This window comes from Dipodomys merriami, unplaced genomic scaffold (assembly GCF_024711535.1).
Source record: "Dipodomys merriami isolate MVZ:Mamm:240054 unplaced genomic scaffold, mDipMer1.0.p SCAF_915, whole genome shotgun sequence".
NCBI classification, from domain to species: domain Eukaryota; kingdom Metazoa; phylum Chordata; class Mammalia; order Rodentia; family Heteromyidae; genus Dipodomys; species Dipodomys merriami.
Genome location: NW_027206530.1, coordinates 96,910 through 118,900, shown reverse-complemented (window position 1 = coordinate 118,900; position 21,991 = coordinate 96,910). Strand labels below are relative to the sequence as shown.

The following is a 21,991-nucleotide window of genomic DNA, read 5'->3' as shown; positions in this document are numbered from 1 at the left end:
GTAAGGAATTAAAAATGCACTCATTACCACACTAAATGCAGAAGTTATAGCTAAATGTCAGTTAAAGCTAATGTCATTTTAAATAACCATTCTCCCATGCTTATTCCAAACTTGTGCTATTAGATACTAATTTTGGAGAGGAATTAACTTCCTGATAGCAAAATGCTAAGTTACTGACATAGTTTGTTTCACTTCCTCAAAATTGAAAGTAAATGCTATATACAATAGTCCTCTTTATATATGAGTTAACTCTTCAAGACCCTTGCAAGAGTTGATAGTACATATCAAACAGTACACATACTATGTTTTTCATTTACATACCAACCTAAATATATACATACACATCTATAGTAAAGTTGAGCTTATCAAATAGATTATGGGAAATAAGATCAATAATAAAACAACTCTATAACAATTATATTGAAATAAAAGTTATGTGAATATGGGATTATCTTTACCTCTTCCACTCTCTCAAATTTTCCATTGAGTATGTTCAGCCTAATACTGACTGCAGACACAAGGGGCAGAGGAGTCTAGGTAAGGCTACTCTCTTGTGGATGCACAGATCTGTCAGGGTTCTGATCGTACTTATCTAGAGAGCCTGAGAATCTGTATTTCTAACAAATTCTCAGACTTTCTGCTTATCTTCTCAGAAAATTATTCAAAGTAAACCATGCTGTATCTAGAAGGTTTCTTGTTTCAAGTAGGTACTTTACGAGTAACAAATACATTCTTCTACCATATGAATTTTTCATCAAATCTACCTATATGTCCTTGTATAGCATACCTCTGTATGTAGGTGTGTGTGTACATTTTTAATCAAAACTATAGGACAAGGAACATAGCTCATTGGAAGAGTTTAATCCTTGATACTGCCCCAGAGAAGAGTTAGGCATTGTCTTGAAAAATAATCTGAATCTCTAGACTCAAGCCACAACTGCTACTGATTTGAAAAGACCAATAACTTCCCTATTTATAAACAAAATAATCCCTGCTCTCAAACATTTGACAATCGAGTCATCTACCCATCACCCCTGATAGCCTCTCCCCAGGTAATATCAGACAGAATCACCTGCAAGAGAATTTTGAGAGCTGGAAAGTCGAATCACAAATGTCTGTTCACTTCATTAGGCCCTTGTATTTCAGACCCTTACACAGAAAGAACCAAGAACTTTTGCTATTGGTATGTCACCTATCTTAAAGTAGAATTAACCTATCCCAGAAAGAAGACATCCTCTGTTAATCTCCAGATCAGCTTTCAACCATTCTTCATTAAAAAAAACAAACCCACAACCTTCTAAGTTTCCTGTGTGAAGTAAACCCTTGCATCTACGTTAGAGGCGGGGTCTGGAGACACTTCTCCAATCTCATCACCCACTGCCCACAGGTCTTGTCCCCCCAGGAACCTGGATGAGAGCGCAGGGCACCAGTGACCACCAGGGGGCGTCAATGACCAAAAAAATTTTAAATTTGCTTGTAGAAAGACATTCCTAACAGACTCCAAAAATGAGTTCAAAATAGATATGAAGCAAAAATTATTTGTTATGACAATACCGATAGGCATAAAAAAGCTGTCTGTGCTATCTTTAAGAATAAAATAACCACTAGGTTGTAAGTGAAAAAATTAAAACTGCCTAATTATAGGCAACTGGTTAAATTATAACATACCTACATAGAAAACTAGAATGTAGTCACTAAAATTATGTTCATAAAGTAAAACCATAATAAGAGAACACACACACGGAATAATACTAAGGAAAAAAGGTGCAGCACTATGATCACAGTTATACCAAATGTGTCTCATCTTGAGAATAAGTCACATTTCTTTTCTCCTTCATTTATACATTTTTGATGATGATAATAATTTTACAAAATAATTGCTTCATAACAGGTTAAATATAATGATGCTATTAGCTTGCATTTGTGCATGGTTTATAATTTACAAAGCACTTTCAAACCCATTATTTCCTTTTAAAAGCAAAGGGGTCATTATTCCATTAATAGCCAGGTTCTTAACCATCTAATTTCCTTAAAAGTATTTGTACACCATGAACAAACTAACTGTAAGTGTTTAGAACCGTGGCAATTTTGAAAATGAAGAAAGTCCTATTGTAAAATAATGGATATAAAAGATACAAAAAAAAAAACCCCAAAAACAAAACCAGTGTCATTATATAGCATTTTTCATATTTGACTTCCATTTCCCTGCTCAGCCCAGTAAAATCTTTCTCACATTGTTTTATTTCATATTAAATATGCTGGCTATACATTATTCTTGTTAACTAATCTACTGCTTTAGGTTCAAATCAAGTGAGCTCATAGAACTTTTATATTATTCTTTTCAGATTTAGATTTGTTTTGCCTTGGGGAAGGAGATATACCATGAAACTGCATGTTCTTCCTCCTAACTTTCCCCAAAATCTGGGGTATTGGAAGAAAACTGACAATTAAAACAGTTGAGGAGACAAAAGGGGAAAAGAAATGAATAGGAAATATGAAAGAGAAAGTGGGAATCAGGAGCTAAAGAGAAAAATAATCGTCAATGTTATATACATTTGGAGTGATGTCCAACTATGCCACCTACCAAACACGTTAGAGAATCTTTGTGAAAACTCCAAAATTCTTTACTATGTGCAGTGCCACTCCCCTCTGGAAAAGATGATAAAGTAGGGTGGATTCTGAAACTAGCAAAACTACACAAAAGAGAAAAGAAGAGAAAAGGCTCAGCTCTTGGTTTCACTAAGGTTGCCAACTTGGGAGGGGCTCATCTACAGTTTGTCAACTGCTATCTGAGCATTCCTACCTGCCAGAGAGTATCTTTCTTTGGGGACTCATCTTCATTTTGATCTTCCATAACTGATGTGTTCTAAGGGGGAAAAACAGGTTATTTGAATTATGCTGAGTTTTGCAAACATAAGACATAATCTTGAGAACCCAAATTAGAGCTTATCAACACAAATCCAAGAACTTTTTGGCTTGTGGAAAATATGTGGCACTTGGGTGAAGGGAGTTAGGCTTATCTTTCATAAATCAGTAGTAGCCAGACAAAAGCAAGCACAGTCTTTACTTATCAAGGCTAAACTGTGGGAGGAGCACAGCAGCTCTGTCACTGTACCAATTTTTTTTACTTGTGGCAAAAAAAAAAAAAAAACCCCTCAGAGATTTACAAAGTTCCAATGATTGCACAAAACGTTTACTAGACTGCCTGCTACTCAGAAGACTGGCAATTCAAGGGGACAAAGGCTTTGGAAATGTGCCCCCACTTTTCCTCTCTTGCTAGCCTAGTTTCAGGATTGGCCCTTAGCAAGCACCATAGCTGCCCCCAACTTTTCCCAGAAGAGAAGGATTCTATAAGCTACTAACAATCTGGCTTGCCTTGGGAATGCATTATTTTTTGATTTTTGTGTTTATTACACAAAGAGGCATTGTATAATTATTCTTTCTGGTGACCTAGACGCTCAATAGATGCCCATTAACTGGAGATTATACATGATTGGATTTTCTCTTTTGCTGCTCCTACTTAATGGAAAATGGAAAGTTAATGAGAAGAAGGATAGGGGGATTGTGCTCTGAGAGGAGTAACAGCTCATTTATTGACAGTGGTCTAAGATTCGCTCCCAAATCTAAAATTCTAAGACGGGGCACAAAACTTAAAGTACAGTATTTGTCCCCTAGCATTATTCAAAAAGGGTGCTACAGATCCGCCTACATGATCAATGTTCACAGAGCCTTTTTATTACTGTATCTCAGACTGTCCTTGTTTTACTTTCCTTTATATCTTCAGGTCCTAAAATGCTGGGGCTCAGGCCATGTGGCACTTCCCAGGTAACATGTGTAAGCCCCAGAGTATGTAATGGCACACGTATCAGTACTGAGCACCCTACTGCTCCGCTGGCCACACAGATGGCTCTGACTGGGGCGCCGTCAATTCAAAAACAGTACTATTTCCTCCAGCTTTGAAGAACCCACTTCCCACCCGCTCCAAGCTGTCTTCTGATGCTTTTCTGCCTTCAGAAACTTTGGTAGAGTGGCTCAGATAACTGACTTCACAGGCAAAATCGTCGGGCTTCGATGAAATGTTACGGGCCTTGAGCCTCAATGAACATGAAAGCTACCCCTAGACAGAAAGGAAGCCAGCATAAATCAGGGCCACAGTGGGAGCAGGAATAAACAACCTTCAGTGGGAAGAAAGGAGTGTAATTTCCTTTCACTCCCATCTTGAAGAGACTTGGGGATTAATAAAGCCAGCAGGTTTCCTCAGAAGAATGAACGAAGTAAGAACAGTAACTAGTAACTCAGAGCACCATCCTCAGATGGCAGCTAAGAAGACCTCTGGAGTGTTCCAGTGTCTGGTAGGAAGGGTGCAAGCACCTGGGTAGAAACATGTACAGAAGAAAGATGGGCAGTAGGGTCCCTCCAAGTCTCCACGCACACTGGAGGAGTGCTCATCCATCGGTCCTGAACGAGGTGACCCTAACACTCCTTCACTCAAGGTGAAAGTAACCCTGTCAGATGTCCCTACAGACTACCCAGAATCCACTGTCTTTATGGTGAGAAAACCTAATTCTTTTCATTTCTTCCATAACCACAAAAGTGTTTACTTATACCAACTACCACCAGAATATAATGCCTGTGTCTAGTATGTTTTGCCAGTAGTATTTATGAAGCCAGTCTATTATACTAAAAATGCAGTGACTATATACCTAAGCTATTTAATGATTACCTCTAATAGCCAAGCTTTGAAACTTTATGTAGTTGCACAAAGGGTTACAATTCTGTAAGTCAAGTTGTTAAGTACGATGCTTCTCGGTCACTGTCACCAGCTGTACCTACCCTCCTGTACCTACCCCCAAATTACATAATTCATTTTTACATATAAACACTACATTTGCTCACCCTTCCTCCCTCCATTCCTGTGCGCCCCCCCCCCAAATCTATCTCCACTTCCTGGTATTCATTCTGAAAAACAGTACTTGAGTTGGTCAGAGGTGTTGTGCCTTTAGACTCCTCCCCTAAGTATACCCTCCTTTAGTCTGTTTGTGTGTAAATGCACTGAGCCCTGTGTATATTATCATGAATAGTCGTATTTTAGATCTACTTCCATGAGAGAAAACGTGGATTATTTGTTTCTCTGAGCCTGGCTTACTTCACATCACATGATTTTTTTCTAGGTCTATCCATTTCCCTGCAAATGATATAATGAATAAAATTCCACTACATATATGTACCACATTTTCTTGATCCACTCATCGTACTCTTGGGCTGTTTTCCATAGTTTCACTACAGTGACTAGTGCTGCCATGAATATGTGTGTGCAAGCGTTCTGTATGCTGGTTTGTAACGTTCTGGGCAGATGGATCATATGGTAGCTCTATGTTTAGCTTGTGAGGAACATCCAAGCTGCGCTACAGAGCAGTTGTACTAGTTTATATTCCCACTAACAGTGCAACAGGATACCTTTTCCCCACATCCCCACCAGCATTTGCTATTGTTCAAATTCTTGATGCTGGCCAATCTTACTGGGGTGAGATGGAATTTCAGCGTTGTTTTGATTTGCATTCCCCTTATGGCCAGAGATGTTGAGCATTTTCTCATGTTTATTGGTCATTCTTACTTCTTCTGAGGAGCCTCTATTTAGCTCCTTTGCCTATGTGTTGATTGTGTTATTAACTGGGGGCTGGATTCATGCGCTCCTTCTACATAGTAGGTATCAGGCCTTTCTCAGATGTATAAAGGCACAGGTCTTCTCCCAGTCTAGTCTGTTGGCAGTCTTCTTAGTCCTTTGAAGTGTAGAAACTATCTCAAAACATTTTTTGAGACTTAAACATAATTTTGATGACTTCAACATAAAAGTCCCAGTAGGCTCCCTCTCTCCTCCTCTTCCTCTTCCTCCTCCTCCTCAATAACAACAAGTGAGCTATTAAGAATTCATATGGAACTAAACTAAGGAATCTACAACACAGTATCAAGTTCTAATCTTTAGCTCCAATGACCGACAGAGCTATAGAAGCATAAGTACAAACTGTCAATCGAAAAGAGCAGCATCCAAATACATATATCCTACGTGTAAGTGCACTTTAGTGAGCACCAAGGCCACAACTTAGTGGTAAAAGAATTCAGACTATCAATTGGATTTTCTTTCTTTTGGAAGCTTACATTGCTACATTTCTACAAGTTTACAATGCATCCCAATAAATCCCACCCTTTCTGTCACTCTCCTTTTCCCTCTGCCCCAATTATCATTATCATTATCATTATTCTATTTCCATAGTTACAAACAATCTAGGCCATATTCATCCTTGTTGTTAGCCCAACAGCTTCCTCTAGAACCCAACCTTACCTGGATAGTCTTACATCCTTCACCCTGACCTCCCCTGGACATCTAGCAATAAACCCATCAGAATAAGCCACAAAATACTTTCAAAATCTTGAAATAAGCCAAGATTTTTAAATAGTGCACAACTGCTGCTAAGATAAACTTGATAAATTTGCACTACACTAATTTCTATTCACTGAAAACATTATTAAGAGAGTGAAAAGGTACCCATATTGTTGGGGCAACGAAAGTGTCCTGAAACCGGCTGAAGGGGATGGTTCACAGGTGCACTGCTTACTCAAAACAGATTAACTTTATGAGCTGTGCAAAATGTCTTCATGAAAAAAAGCCTAAGCTGAAAACAAAAATGGTAACATACAATAAATAAAGATTCATGGTACACCAAGAATACTCTTTTAAAAAATCATACATATTCCTGATTTCAAAAAGAAATAGGTCTCTCTCTCTCTCTCTCTCTCTCTCTCTCTCTCTCTCTCTCTCTCTCTCTCTCTCTCTCTCTCTCTCTCACACACACACACACACACACACACACACACACACACAGCAAAGAAATGTTTAAAAAGAGAAGAAAAACAACTACATCCAAATTACTCCCTCTCAAAGATTACTACTGTCCCATTTTGGACTAGAGACTGAATTGTTCAAAACATACTCTTTAGTAATGGGTTTTTTATTGTTGTTTTGTTTTGTTTGTCATTTGGCACGTTCCAAGTCTATAGATCTCAATTTTTTTTTAAGTGCTGGTCCTGAGACTTGAACTCAGGGACTGGGGGCTATCCCTGAGCCTTTTGCTCAAGGCTAGTACTCTACCACTTAAGCCACAGCTCCACTTCCAGCTTTAGGGGTGCTTAATTGGAGATAGAAGTCTCACAGACTTTCTTGACTGGATCATTAGATATCAGCCTCCCAAGTAGCTAGGATTACAGGCATGCGCCACTGGTGCCTGGCCTTCCATTTTCATTTTTAATGGCTACATGTTGTTTCAGTCCACATTTTGCTTTATCAATTTAGAAAGCAAAGGCGCGCGCGCGCGCACACACACACACACACACACACACCATAACATTACAATAAATCTGATCCTATAGTTATTGCTTATTCAACCTTATTGAAATCTGTAAAATCCAAGAGAATGTATATTTAGTAAGTGAAGGATTTCCTTTGAATAATCATTTATTTTCATCAAAACAGACTGGGGGGGGATGGGAAAGGGAAACAAAGGAGGAGGCAACAATGCTTGATAAGAAATGTACTCATGGGGCTGGGAAGGTAGCTCAGTGGTAGAGCGCTTGCCTTGCAAGCATGAGGCTCTGGGTTCAAATCCTCAGCACCACATAAACAGAAAAAGCCGGAAGTGGCGCTGTGGCTCCAGTGGCAGAGTGCTAACCTTGAGCTGAAGAGCTGAGGGACAGCACCCAGACCCAGAGTTCAGGCCCCATGACCGGCAAAAAAAAAAAAAAAAAAAAAAGAACTGTACTCATTATCTTGTTCATGTAATTGTAACCCCTCTGGTATTTTCACAATAAAAAAAAAATTATTAATACAAAAAAAAAAAAACCCAGACTTCACATTCCTCAAATTTCTGTGACCTATAGACAAAGTTGAATACTTCCTCCTTGATATACTTCATTTAGTTTCCTCAACTTTTACATGACCCTAATTCTCCAAATTAAAAGAAATGCTAAAGTTCCTCAGAGGGAAGAAAATTTATATTTTGTGAATGAATTTTTAAAAAAAAATGAAAAGAAAATTATAAAAGTCAGAGTACATACACATTAGTTTGAACTGAAAAGTATACAATGTTGTTGACAGAAATTAAAGAAACAATAACAAAATACCTCCTTGCCCACAGATTGCCCACTTGAGATGTTAGTTCAACATAATTTCTGTCAATATCCTAACAATGTTTTTTGTTTTCTGCAGAAAGAAAAATGCAACCTAAAATTTATGTGAATCTTAAGGGACTCTAGCCAAAACAATCTTGAAAAAACAAAAATAAAGTTGGCTCTCCAAGAGCTTTGAAGTCAAAGCTGATTTTAAAACCTACTGCAAGCTGGCTACAAGACAAGTACACTCATGCCTATAATCCTAGCAACTCAGGAGGCTAAGATGGAAGGATTACAGGTTGAAGCCAGCTGGTAGAGTCTACAAGACTCTTCTTACTAGCAAAACAGTCAACCTGGAGATGAGGCTCAGGTGGTAGAGCAACAGTCATAAGCAAGTAGGCTGAGAACAAGTCACCGAGTTCAAGCTGAAGAACTGAAGTGGGGAGGGACACCACTCACTACAAAACTATAGCTTAATATAAAAATATGTGTACAGCCAACAGGCTCTATGTTTGTGACAGATGCACTTGGACATCTGATAATATTCAAAACACACTCAGGATTAAAGATGGTCAGGCAACTTCCTCAGAATCAAGAAACCAGTTGGACTGAATGTGTTCCACTAGTCATATTCAGTTTAATAAAGTAGGAAAAGTAAATTAAAAACTTAAAACACAGAAAATATGCTGACAGTATGATGGTCCATGTAGAAAATTCTAATGAATCCACAAAAAAAACCAAAGCCAATATGCAGAGTACTATGCATCTATAGAGACAAAGCATATGAGAATCCTCTGTTTGATTTGTTGTGAACTTCAAAGTGTTCTACAAAATAGTCTTCAATTACAAAAAAGTAAGGGAAAGGAAAGATGGAAACACCTGACAGACAAGATCTGAACAGAACCTCCAAACCCCATATTACAGTTAAGACAAAAGTACAGAGAACAAGAAAAGATTACTAAAAGCTACAAGAGGCGATAGGCAGGTCACTTACAATGCGAAATCTATCAGAATAACAACAGAGTTCTCAACAAAAACCTTAAAAGCAAAACAAAGGCTCAGGGTGATGTATTTCAAGCACTGAAAGTTAACTGCCAGGAAAGCTATCATCCATGATGAAGGTCAAATAAAAGACATTCCACCATACACAAACAACTAAAACAAGTTACTACTACTGAACCAGCACTTCAAAGAAATCCTATACATGGAAAAAATCAATATAAACCCGAAAACAAATCCTACCAGGTAAGTACATAAGCACAGAAAGAACGAGGAAATTTTAACACAATGGACTCAATTCCCCAATCAAAAAGACACAAAATGGTAAGTCCCAACCATCTGTTGTCTACCAGAAACACACCTAAACAGCAAAAACAACTATTAACTTAGGGTAAAAAGTTGGAAAAAAGGCCACCTAAGAAAATGGAACTCAAAAGCAAACATACTCATATCAGATAAAGTCAATTTCAAGACACAGATCAGTCACAGAAACAAAGGTAACTCCATATTAATAAAGCAAACTTTCCATCAAGATGACATTAACAATTGTTACATCTATGCTTCATTTGGTCAGTGCACCCAACTTTGTTATAAAAATGTACACAGACCCCCAAATCAGTGATAACAGGAGACTTTAATAACTCACTTTTCTGGTCCTCCAGACCAGAAGAAAAAAAAAAAAAAAAGAATCACGATGACACCATAGAACAAATAGACCTGATGAAACATTTACAGAGACTTTCATCCAACATAATACACATTCTCCTCAGCAGCCCATGGAACTTTTATAGATCGAACTTTAGGATACAAAGCAAAGGCTTAGCAAATATCAGTAAGCTAAAATAACCCCTTATATCTGACCACAATGGCATTAAACTAGAGCTTAACAGAAAACTACAGAAAATCTTCAAACACATGGAGACTGAACCAACAAACTGAGTCTATCAGAAACCTCTGGGATTCAGCAAAGGCAACACTGTAAGTGCCTATATCAAAAAATTGTTATCTCAAATTAACATCCCAATGATGCACCCCCTCAAACCTCTAGACAACATCTCACCAAAGCCAAAACTAGCAGACAGAAAGATGCAATAAAGATTAAAAATTAATAAAATAGATGTTTAAAAACACCAATTTCAAGACCATTTGTGAAGAGTAAAGAGAGTGGTAGTTAAAAGATATTATAGCCAGGTACCACTGGCTCACACTTGTAATCCTAGCTACTCAGGAGGCTGAGGTCTGAGGATCGCTGTCCAAAGAGAGCCCTAACAGTAAAAGCCATCACATCTCCAAATAACCACCAAAAGATCAGAAGTGGAGTTGCGGTACAGTGCTGGCCTTGAGCAAAACAACAACAACAACAAAAAACAAAACAAAAAAAAAGCTCAGGGACAGCATCCAGACCCTGAGTTCAAGCCACTGAAATAGTGCCCCCAAAAAAGGAAAAGAAAAAATCATGTGATTCCATCCCTCTCCAGCCAGAGCACAAACAACCCACGCCCATGAGGACCCGGAACAGTCTCACACTGGGAGAGGGAACGTAAACCAGAGCAGCCACCCTGGAAATCAGTACGGAGGTTCCTCAGACCCTGACCACGGACCGGCCCCATGAACCCCAGGAAGGTGAGCCAGGGTACACCACAAGTGCTTACACGTCCATGCACACAGCAGCTCTACCTCAGGAGCCCGGCAGCCAAGCTACGGACAGCCAGACCCCTGCGCCGGACGGATGCAGCAAGAACGTGACATTTTAACATAGGTGATTATGTGTATGTATGTATTATCTCCCTCTCCTTCTCCCTTTCTGTCTCTCTCTCTCTCTCCCGCACGCGCACGCGCACGCGCGCACACACACGCGCGCGCGCGCACACACACACACACACACACACACACACACACACACACACACACACTGCAGTGTTAGGCAACCTTAAACAAGAATAAAATTTATTGGCAGAAAATGGATGAATCAGGAAACCATCATATTAAGCAAAATTAGCCATATTGAGAAAGATAAAAGTAACATATTTTCCCTCACACGTGGATGCTAAACCTAAAAGATAAACACAAACATATACAGGATCATATGTATACATGTATAAATGATGAAGTCAATTAAAATACAGTACATGCATGTATGAGAGACACACCACAGTGATATTCTTTGGGACAAATAACATGCAATATAACAAAACTGAGTATTAAGGATTAAACAACGTCCTGTCTGGGATGTGGGTAGTGTTGCAAAAAATGAAGAGGTGAAGGGCAGAGTATATATTCAAAATACTGCAGGTCATTTGTGAAGGTGGAACGAACACACTGGTGTGAGAAAGAGTATGTATGGGGGGAAGGAGAGTGACTCTGATCAAGATGCATAGATACATAATGGACACATTAAAACAACCGATGCCAGCAAGCATAAAGTCGTGTATCACCAGAGCAGACCGGGCTGAAGAGGTAGCTCCAAAGGTAGAGAACCTGACCAGCAAGTGCAAAGGCCTATGCCAAAGTTTAAACAAGAGCACCATCAAAAAGAGAAAAGGACAAGGAAAAACACACAGAACTACCCTTTAGCATAGGAATCTTGTAAACTTAAAAGTATCTCAAACGCTACAGCCCTGTACCAAAAGATGTGATGTGATGCTTGAAAACAATCTTCATTTATTAAAAAGGGAAGGTGGGGGGAGGGAGAGAGACAGAGACAGAGACAGAGAGAAAGAGAGAGACAGAGAGAGAGAAAGGGAAAAATAAAAGGGGAAAATTTAGCAAATGAACTTCCACACATGAAACAAAAGCAAGAAAACAATAAAACCAACAAAACAGAAGAAAAGTAGTAAGCTTTCCTTAACTGGGGTTCTGTGAGAGAAGACTTGGACGAGTGACTGATGAGTTTCCTTTCTTAAGAATGGTGAAGCTGGGCGCTGGTGGCTCACGCCTGTAATCCTAGCTACTCAGGAGGCTGAGATCTGAGGATTGCGGTTCAAAGCCAGCCCGGGCAGGAGAGACCGTGAGACTCCTATCTCCAATAAACCACCAGAAAACCGGAAGTGGCGCTGTAGCTCAAGTGGTAGAGCGCTCGCCTTGAGCTGAAGAGCTGAGGGACAGCACCCAGGCCCAGAGGTCAAGCCCCACGACTGACAAAAAAAAAAAAAAAAGAATGGTGGAAACTAGCTTATAGTAGTAATAAACTGCAAAAGATACAGGAAATAATTAGGCTTTAAAGATAAAAGATGGCTATAGTTCTGTGGGTTTATTTCTGTTCTGTTCCATTGATCCTTGGACCTATTCTTGTGCCAGTGCCAAGCTGTTTTCATTACTATAACAAATGCTAGCATGGATACGGCCAAAAAGAAACACTATTACACTGTTTTGGGAAATAGAAGCTTGTTCAACCACTCTAGAAAGCAGCATGGAGATTCCTCAGAACGTAAACATAGAAGAGCTACCCCGTGACCTAGCGATTCCACTCCTGGTGTCTGTCCAGTACAGCACAAACAAGGCCATGAAAACCGTCGGCACAACCATGTTCACCTCAGCATTGTTTACCACAGTCAAGATACGGAATCAGCCCAGATGCCCCTCAGTGAATGAAAGGGATCAAGAAAATGTGGTATATACACACAACAGAATTCTACTTAACCATCAGAAGGAAGGTACTGTGCTAGGTGTGAGGAAATGGATGCGCTGTATTCACACGCTGCTTTGGTGAATGGCAACTCCTTTGTACAACTACTTGAAGATAATAAAAATATTTTAAAGATAAGAGTCTCTAGCCTAAAAGTAATTTGCTGAACATTCTCAATAACGACATACCAAACAAAATATGACTGGAGTCCTATTTCCCAAAAGCTTTAGAAAATAAAGGGTAAACCAAAGGTGCTCTTGAGTAATCAAGAAATGACTGCTGCTGGGCGTGGTGGAATGAATCTTGGGAAGAGCAGACAGGAGCACGGAGGGGAGAGCTGCACAGCTCTAGCTAGCCTGGACACAAAGTTAGGGAAACCAACTGAAACTAGTACTGGAGACATGGTGCAAGTGGCAAAGTTCCAAGTGAGGCCCAGTTCAACACCAGTACCAGCCAAGGGGGAAGGGAGGGCTTAGACCAACTTTAGAAAAAGGTTAATGAGTATTTTGAAAGCTTACAAAGTTGCAATCACAGTGCCACTTAAAAAAATGGAAGCAGCCATGTGCTGGTGGCGCCTGCCCGTCATCCTGTCCTAGCTGCTGAGATCTGAGCCAGCAGGGGCAGGAAGGCGCCTTTGGGGCTTTTATCTCCAATTAACCAATCAAAAACCAAAGTGGCGCTGTGGCTCAAGGTGGTAGAGAGCTAGTCTTGAGCAAAAGAGCTCAGGGACAGCACCTAGGCCCAGAGTTCAAGCCTCAGGATTGCCCCCCCCCCAAAAAAAAAGAAATGCAAAGATACCAAGATTGAAAATACACTACATGCACTACTGATAGTACAAAAAAGCTGAAGAGGAAAAAAGTACACTTCAGGGAATAAACAATACTGAAAAGATATTCCGATCTCTAAAGTAGGTATAAGACTATGTTTACCTAGCCTGGCAATGAAGATTTAAATGTGATGGAAGTGGCGCTGTAGCTCAAGTGGTAGAGCGCTAGCCTTGAGCTGAAGAGCTGAGGGCCAGCGCCCAGGCCCAGAGTTCAGGCCCCATGACCGACAAAAAAAAAAAAAAGCTGAAGATTTAAATGTGCTTTTTAGGAATTCATAAAGATGTCTGAAAAGCAAAAGTTAGATCATGAAGAAAAAAAAAAGCAGAAAACAATCATTTCTGAGAAAACATAAAACTAGAAATCATTCCCATGAGAGAAAAACTTTTGCTCCAAAATCAATGCTGAAGAACAATCTCTGACACTTCTGGCTAGTCTTTGAAGGTTTGGGAAAATTACCCTGTGAAACCAGGTTGAACTAATGTATTGTCGCTAATTAGTTCTCTAATGTATTTCTCCATTTTTTTATTAGTAAGTTGTTGAAAAGACAATTCAACATAAAGGTAACATTTCTTCCTAACTTAAAAATTTAATACATCTCCAATAAGGCCACACAAAAACCTTCTGTATGGAGCTAGACAAATTCATATGGACTAATATTCAAGTTCACAGCGAGAAAACAAGCATGTAGGAATACTCAGTTAAAACAAAAACACACCAAAGAAAAGCTACCCTGAGGATTAGAGGCTAGTCCTCTCTGCCTGTGTGACTACTCCAAGGTGCACGAACACAAAGCCCTCCTGTACAGGGGTCAGCAAACTTTTTCTGAAAGGGTGGAGGAAATAAAGATAACTACTCAACTCCTTGCTGTGACTGACGGTGGCTGCGCTCTAGTACAGCTGGATTTACACAAACACACTGAGTTTGGCTTGTGTCACAGCTTGCCAGACGTTGGTCAGACGGAATACAAAGTCCAGAAGTAGATCCAAGTACACATGAAAAATTAGCTCACGGTAACAGTGGCATCTCAAATCACTGGGAAACTTTTTAAGAAGCAGTACTAGGACAACTGGTTAACAATTCAGAAAGAGATAAACTTAGATCTGTACTTCACAGAATGTACATAAATAAACTCCAAATCAATCTAAAACTTAAGAGACTGAACTGTAAGCAATGGAAGAAAACGGGCGAATTCCTTATAAGTATGATATAAATCCACAAGTCCAGGTGCAAAAGAGAAGAAAAGGAGGACAGGAGGGAAAAAAGGGAAGAGAGGAGGAAGAGAGGAAAAGAGAAAAATATGACTAGATAAAAAATGTAAACTTTTACATAGCATTTAAAAAATAAACCTGTAAGTTTAAAGGAAAATGACAAACTGAGGAAAATGGTTTTAACATATGTCATAAATAAAAGGACTAGTAAACCTAAAAACCTTTTAAGGAGGGGGTTATAAAAATACAAACTCTTCAATAGAAAAATGGACAAAATAATAGATTTTAATATATGCTATAATGTTCTGACTGGACGGATAACTTTAAAGATACAAACATGGCCACTAAACAGGGAGCGATGTTCAGATTCACTGAAAAATGAAGATGCAAACAAAACCTCCACTTTTCGCGAACAAAGCCTGCTGGCAAATGCTCCAAAGCGTGACACGCTGTGGAAGCAGTGAGGAGGCAAGAAGCACCTTCCTCTATTTCTGGTAGGAAGGCAAACGTGCACGCCCTTTCCAGAGGAAAACCTGGCAATACTTAGAGACATTAAGTACGCATATACCTAGCAACCCCACGTCCCCACGCTGTCTGTGAAGATTCACTAATTCAACAATATTGATAATACATACATGGCCATCCACAGAAGCCATCATTTACAATTTTTAAAAAGTGGGAATAACATATGTGCTCTTACATAAGAGACCAGCTGCACAAATACATTAGCATATGAACTTAATGGAATGTTACATAGCCATAAAACAAGAAGGAAGGCCTCTGTGAATTAGGAAGATAATAATTTTCTTCAGGTCACACTTTTACAAAGTGCAGAAGGTTATACATTATACACTTCCTTTTGTATAAGAAATAAGGAAAAAGTTTAAAATACATACACATATAGCTTCTCACTAGTATATAAAGAAACTGAATAAGTCATCAAAAATAGATCAATTATCCACTGGGAACAGAACTTAAAAGACACACATTTTTAGATGAGTGCATGTGTGGATGGACATGTGTATATAAAATAGGATCTCACTACTATGTAGCACAGGTTGGCTTTAAAACTCACAGCTCTGCAGTCCCAAACTCTAGCACTGCGCCTTTTTTTATATTTTTTGACGCTTAGAATTACATTAAGTTTTTGTACATGCTCAAATAAATAACCACATCAACAATGAATGGGAGAGATTCTCAACAGAAACAAATGAACCTAAGTATATTTCAAATTGATAGCACACTCCTATTTGATGGAACTCAGCAGTTGGATAAACAGTCACAAACAAAAAAATGTTTTAATGGTAAAGAAAATTTCAGTTTGGTTAGTAATATGAGTAAATGATTCTAAAATTGCTACTGTGAATGAATCTAGGACCAGAGCAATTGAGTGTTTTGTAGAAAATGCAAACCAAGTTCCTCACTGTTTGAGAACTGAGTTACAAATACAGGAAGGGTTAACTCATAGGCAGCTATAATGAAATCTGTGGGACTCGAGGGAGCTGGCGGGCATATCAGTATGAGCTCGTGTGGTTCTTAGCATATAAAGGAGGAGGGAGGCTTGAAGAGGGACAAACAAAAACTGGTGTGTGTAAGTGTGGTGTGTGTATCCCTAACACAGGTGGCTGAGCAGGCCCAGTGTTAGCACACTTGCCTTGCAGAGCAGCACCATTCTTCACTAGAAGACACTAGGACTCCTAGGAGAAATGGCTGATTCCAAGGATGAGTATGGGAAATATGAGAAGAGTCCGGAACAAAACTGCTGCAACCAAGTATATGGTGTGTTTAAACTATTATGAGGCTAGGTCAAAAAGATACAGAAATAAACACCCAACATTCTGGACACAGCTACTAGCCAACTCTGACCAGACCATCAAAATAACCACAAGCTATGGAATAGGAAAAGCGTTCATGCAGCTACCGTAAGAGAAAGATTAAAATTCTACTTTTATATAGTTTCAAAGTAACTCCCAACAAAATTCCGGGAGAGAGAGAGAGAACTTTAAACAGTGAAATAAGGCTTGCTCGATACTATCTTACCCAGGTCAAAATCATGTGCTACCTCTGGGCTGCAATGTAAGAAAACAGTACTAGCTTCTATTCCTACCAAAAGACTGTAGGGGAAATCTAGTCATGAGAAGGCAATAACTACAAGTTACAGATATGACCTACAAAATAACTGGTCTGCAGTCTTTGAAAGTGTCAACGTCACAAAAGTTTACAAAACTGAGAAGCTGCTCCAGGTTGAAAGAGGGATAACCACTAAAGGCAATGCATTACTCTGAACTGGAACGTTCTACAAAAAGACAACATTAGGACCTTTCTTGAAACTTAAATAGATGGCAGTACGTTTCAACATTACAGTCTACCGATGACTTGCAATGTGATTGGGTAAGAGCGTCCTCTTATGTGGGAAGTACACACTGAAATATTACGGCAGCTCAGCATTAAGTCACTTTTACTTTTCAATTTTCACTGAAATAAATAGCCCTTTGCAATGTACCTGGCAACTTTTCTGTAACTGTGGATCTCAAACTACATTATAAGCATTTTTTCCAATGGTTTGTTCACATTAACTAATAAGCAGTACACACTTCAAATTATGGGGCCATATCCCTAAGAATAAACATGAAGTATTCTATGCCTCCTTGTTTTCTGCACCGTCAGATAAACTCAGTAAACCTCTCAGACTAGGTCTGAGGACTCCATGGGTTCGTGTGCGGTCGCAGCCACTCACTCCTCTCCTATGCTATCTACAGGATCTCCCTGGGTAACTTTCCTTTTTGGTGATCTTTTTCTTGGAAATTAATTACATGCAGTTTCTTCCTACTTATCACAAATAGTATTTTAAACCTTAATTTTTTCATTTTCCCCTGTCTTAAAGATGATCAATTTAGCTTTTTTGGTGAAGAGAAGTTGCTGAGGATTGAATGTAGGGCTCTGAGCTTGCTGGGCAGGCACTCTACCACTTGAGTAAAAACTCCAGACCCTTTTTAGGTTGGTCAGGGCAGGGTCTGGCTGGTCCTGGCAGCCTAGGCTGCTTTCTTGGGTTGCTAGGGATAATAGAGAGTATTACTGCCATGGAATGAAATGCAGTCTTTTTTTTGGGGGGGGGGGGTGGGGGTCTGGTCGTGGGGCCTGAACTCTGGGCCTGGGCGCTGTCCCTCAGCTCTTCAGCTCAAGACTAGCGCTCTACCACTTGACCCACAGTGCCACTTCCGGCTTTTTTCTTTTTTGCTTATGTGGTGCTGGGGAATAGAACCCAGGGCCTCAGGCATGCAAGGCAAGCGCTCTACCACTGAGCCACCTTCCCAGTCCTTAAGAATTTTTTTTATATTTGGACTGGCCTCAAACCATGGACCTCAATCACCTCCTCTCAAGTAGCTAGCATTACTGGCTTGAGCTACCACACCAGGAAAGGATTAAACTTTTCCCTTTTGTCTTAAACAACTAATGTGTATCCTAGAAGAACAAAGATTTTACAAGTAACCCTTGATTTTCTGAAAGTATACATATCCTATACTAAAGGAGAATGTTTATGTGCAAAGTATCCAGGAAAACTGGCAAAATGTGTTCTTTGCATTTCCAGAGCACCGCACGCTGTACGGGAGCTGTCAGGTCTTTTGCAATACGTGCAAGGTGTGTGAGTGATTTTGTTTTCTTCGGTATTTTGTGAGTAACCCATTCTAACTGAATGATCTCAATGCTGAACTCTAAACTTGGCACCCAGACAATTCAATGAAGACATGGGTTAGTAGTGCTGGTGCTGGTGCTGCTGTGCATTTGAAAATGTCTCTGGAGTTCATTTTCATAGCCAAGTACAACGTAGGAGATCTTCTTTTAGTAAGCCATGTCTTAGCTGAGTCAACACATACTCAAGTTGCTCAGTTTGAAGAGCTGCCATTGGTAATGAGGTTCAGAGCAATACTCTTGATACAACTTAATACTCTTGATAAAAACTTCTCCCTCTAGTGAGGGAGCACCGAGACACACTCCAGAAAGCAATTTAACAAGCTGTGTCACATGTAGCTCCTAGAAATACATCCTAAGTTATTCAAAATGAAGGCAGTGTGTATGCACAAAGATGGTGAGCTTATAATTAAAAATGAGGATTCTTAAGTACCAAGAGAAATGTTAACTTACAGATGCTTATGAGAAACTTACAGGCATCCTGAGAAGTGTTCAAAGCATAAAAGAATGTAAAATTATATACCTATACACACGAATATATACACATAGTGTAAATATATAAATATTAAAAACTACAGTAAAAAATGCCAATATTAAAATGGCACTAAGTTGAGGATTTATTTCTAATCATTCTTTCTATTTTTACGCCAACATTCTATAATAAATACTACAATATGCTCTAAAAGCAAAAGCACTTTTTCCAAGATAATCTTTCAACTTACAGAAACATAAGAATTCATAGAATTCTCTGAACCAAGTTCAGAGTAGTTGTAGTTATAAAAACAGTATTATATTGTATAATCCTAACCTAACTTGGAGATCCTTCTCATTCTAGTTTATTATGCCTGTTTTTATGTTTTTGTTCATTGATTAATTATTGAGCAGCTACTACCCGCTAAAAGCTATTCTAGCAAAGAGTGTGTCCACCAAGAAGAGAACAGGAAAACATGGCCTCTTTTTCTTCTGGGACTTGGACTGGGAGGTGGAAGACAGTGACAACAGGAATAGAAAACAAACAAAGAACTTTACTTCTTTCAGACAGGGCTTGGTGCTCTGAATTTAAAATGAAGCAGAGTGAAGAAACCATAGAAAGCAGAAAGCTAGTTAGTTTAATAGGGTGGACAGAGAAGGCCTCCCACAGAGAAGATATGTGGTCACTGAAGCTGTTTGTATAAAACAGGACTCCTGTTCATAATTGTTCTAAGAGTTTTTAAAGTCTATGTACAACTTAAATTATAATTAATACAATGAAAAGTTTCTACTTTAAGAAGCACTAATATCAGAACTTCAGAGGCTAGATTTCAACCCTTCCTTTTCCCCTCCTCCATCTCAATTTTGTCATGTATAAACAGCTATAATAGTGCCTAATTAATACAACTGTTCAGAGGATTAAGATAATATGAGAAAGTGATCAGAAACATGACCAAGCAAATACACATCCATTTACTGAGAAGTCTCTACATAGAATTTTTCCACAAAATGAATACTGTGCACTGTGTTCTACATATAAAATCTATATTCTATATAGATATTACATTCTATGTAAACTACCTATTGTATTTTATGCTGTTTAATGTAATTTATATATCTACTAGATGCATACATACTATGTACTATGTATTGTGTATATATATATATATATATATACATATATATATATAAATATATCGTATTATATTCCTGCTAAAATATTAGATGGCTCTCCTGGTAAAAATCTTAAATGACTTCTCACCTCATGAAGAAGGCATACAATGCGTAGCTGCCTTCATAATTTTCTCTGCTTTCACTCCTCTTCATTCTCATCATCTCCTACACGCTGCATATACAGTCAGTCAACAGCTGTTTTCAACCCGCAAACATTCCCATCTGGGTGTGTACTTCTTGTTCCTTCTACCTGCAATTCTCTCCCCTTGGTCCCTGTTTGACTTGCTCCTTTGTTGCCTCCAGCCATTGGTTCAAATGTTATCATCTCAAGGAGACTTTCTCTCATCACTTCACTTAAACACATTGTACCACTACTTACGATAGTCATAAGTGATTTTTAAACATAAACCTGAAGCCTAGGCCAGGGACTGGCTCAAATGACAGAGGAACCACCACCTGCCTAGTGGGTGGGAGGGAGACCTTGAGTTTAACCCCCCACACTGCCAGAGAGTAAATTAAAGTAAAATGATGATGATGATGATGATGATGATGTAAATCCCTAATCCACAGCACTGCCAAACAAATCACAGAGAAGCTGAAAGATTTAACTGCAAAGCATGATGTCATAAATAAACCAGTAAAGTATCAAAGCAAGTAGACCTCATAAAAAGCTTTTTTTCTACACTTAAACCATGGCTAACAAAAGCTTTACAAACAAAACTGAAAGACTAATGTCAAACTAGTGAACATTTATCAGCAATTAATGAGTTACTGTACTTAATACAGTTTCAACTAATTAGATATTTTTAAAGTGAATCCATCAGTAAATGGTGAAAGGACATTAAGAGTTAATTGATGAAACACAAATAAAAATGGCCAATAACTGTTTATATATGTATGCCATCTCGGGGGCTGGGAAGGTGGCTCAGTGGTAGAGCGCTTGCCTTGCATGCCTGAGGCCCTGGGTTCGATTCCTCAGCACCACATAAGCAGAAAAAAGCCATAAGTGGTGCTGTGGCTCAAGTGGTAGGGCACTAGCCTTGAACTAAAGAGCTGAGGGACAGCACCCAGGCCCAGAGTTCAGCCCCCACAGCTGGCAAAAAAAAAAAAAAAAAAAAAAAATCCTTATATGTATGCCATCTCATTAGCTATCCAGTACATGTACTGAAATTTCAGTAACGGTAACATTCATTTTCATCCATCAGAATGGCAAATAAATCCAATGTCCTTCAGGCTAAAAGGAATGGGAATCTCTCAGACATTGCTTTTAGAATGACCCAGCTTCTTACAATTACAACAAACTAAAATTCTTAATTTGCATACTCCTTTAACTAAAGAAATAATCCCTGAAGCATACAGACGTTTAGTTACAATAAAGTTCTATTCAATGTAGCTTAAAATATCAAAAAATTGGAAGCAATCTTAATAGGAAACAGTTTCTTGAAATCAGTAACCTACCTATCTATTAAATAGATATTTGCAGTGATTTAAAGTGATGATAGGCCAAAGGGCCCATGGCTGTAAAATCCTAGCTACTCAAGAGGCTGAGATCTGAGGCTCGTGGCTTGAAGCCAGTCCAGCCAGGAAAAGACTGTGAGACTCTTATCTCCAACTAATCACAGAAAAGGCCAGACGGGTACTGTGGCTCCAGTGGTAGAGCACTAGCTTTGAGCAAAAGGAGTTCAAGAACAGCACCCAGACCCAGAGTTCAAGCCCCAGCACTGGCAAAAAAATAAAATAAAATAAAATGATGACAGATGTATCAAGTCATTATGCTACTAGGTGTCCTTTTTTAATTTACTGGTTTAATTTTGAACAAGTGAGTGTCATTTTAA

General features: G+C 39.0%; 1 protein-coding gene across 7 annotated transcripts in view; it reads right to left on the bottom strand.

Annotated features, from left to right (window-relative positions):
* Positions 1–21,991, bottom strand: part of LOC138821426 (F-box/WD repeat-containing protein 11-like) — a 99,683-nt gene that overhangs the window by 41,861 nt on the left and 35,831 nt on the right. For 3 of the 7 annotated variants that reach the window (XM_070013633.1, XM_070013630.1, XM_070013632.1), the window contains one exon: positions 2,804–2,866. The exons of 3 other annotated variants lie outside the window; for them this stretch is intronic. In XM_070013633.1, the coding sequence (XP_069869734.1) occupies positions 2,804–2,854 (51 nt within the window). In that variant the 5' untranslated portion in view covers positions 2,855–2,866. Of the gene's footprint in view, positions 1–2,584; positions 2,605–2,803; positions 2,867–21,991 lie in introns of those variants that run through there. One more of the 7 variants, XM_070013637.1, reaches the window with a different exon arrangement.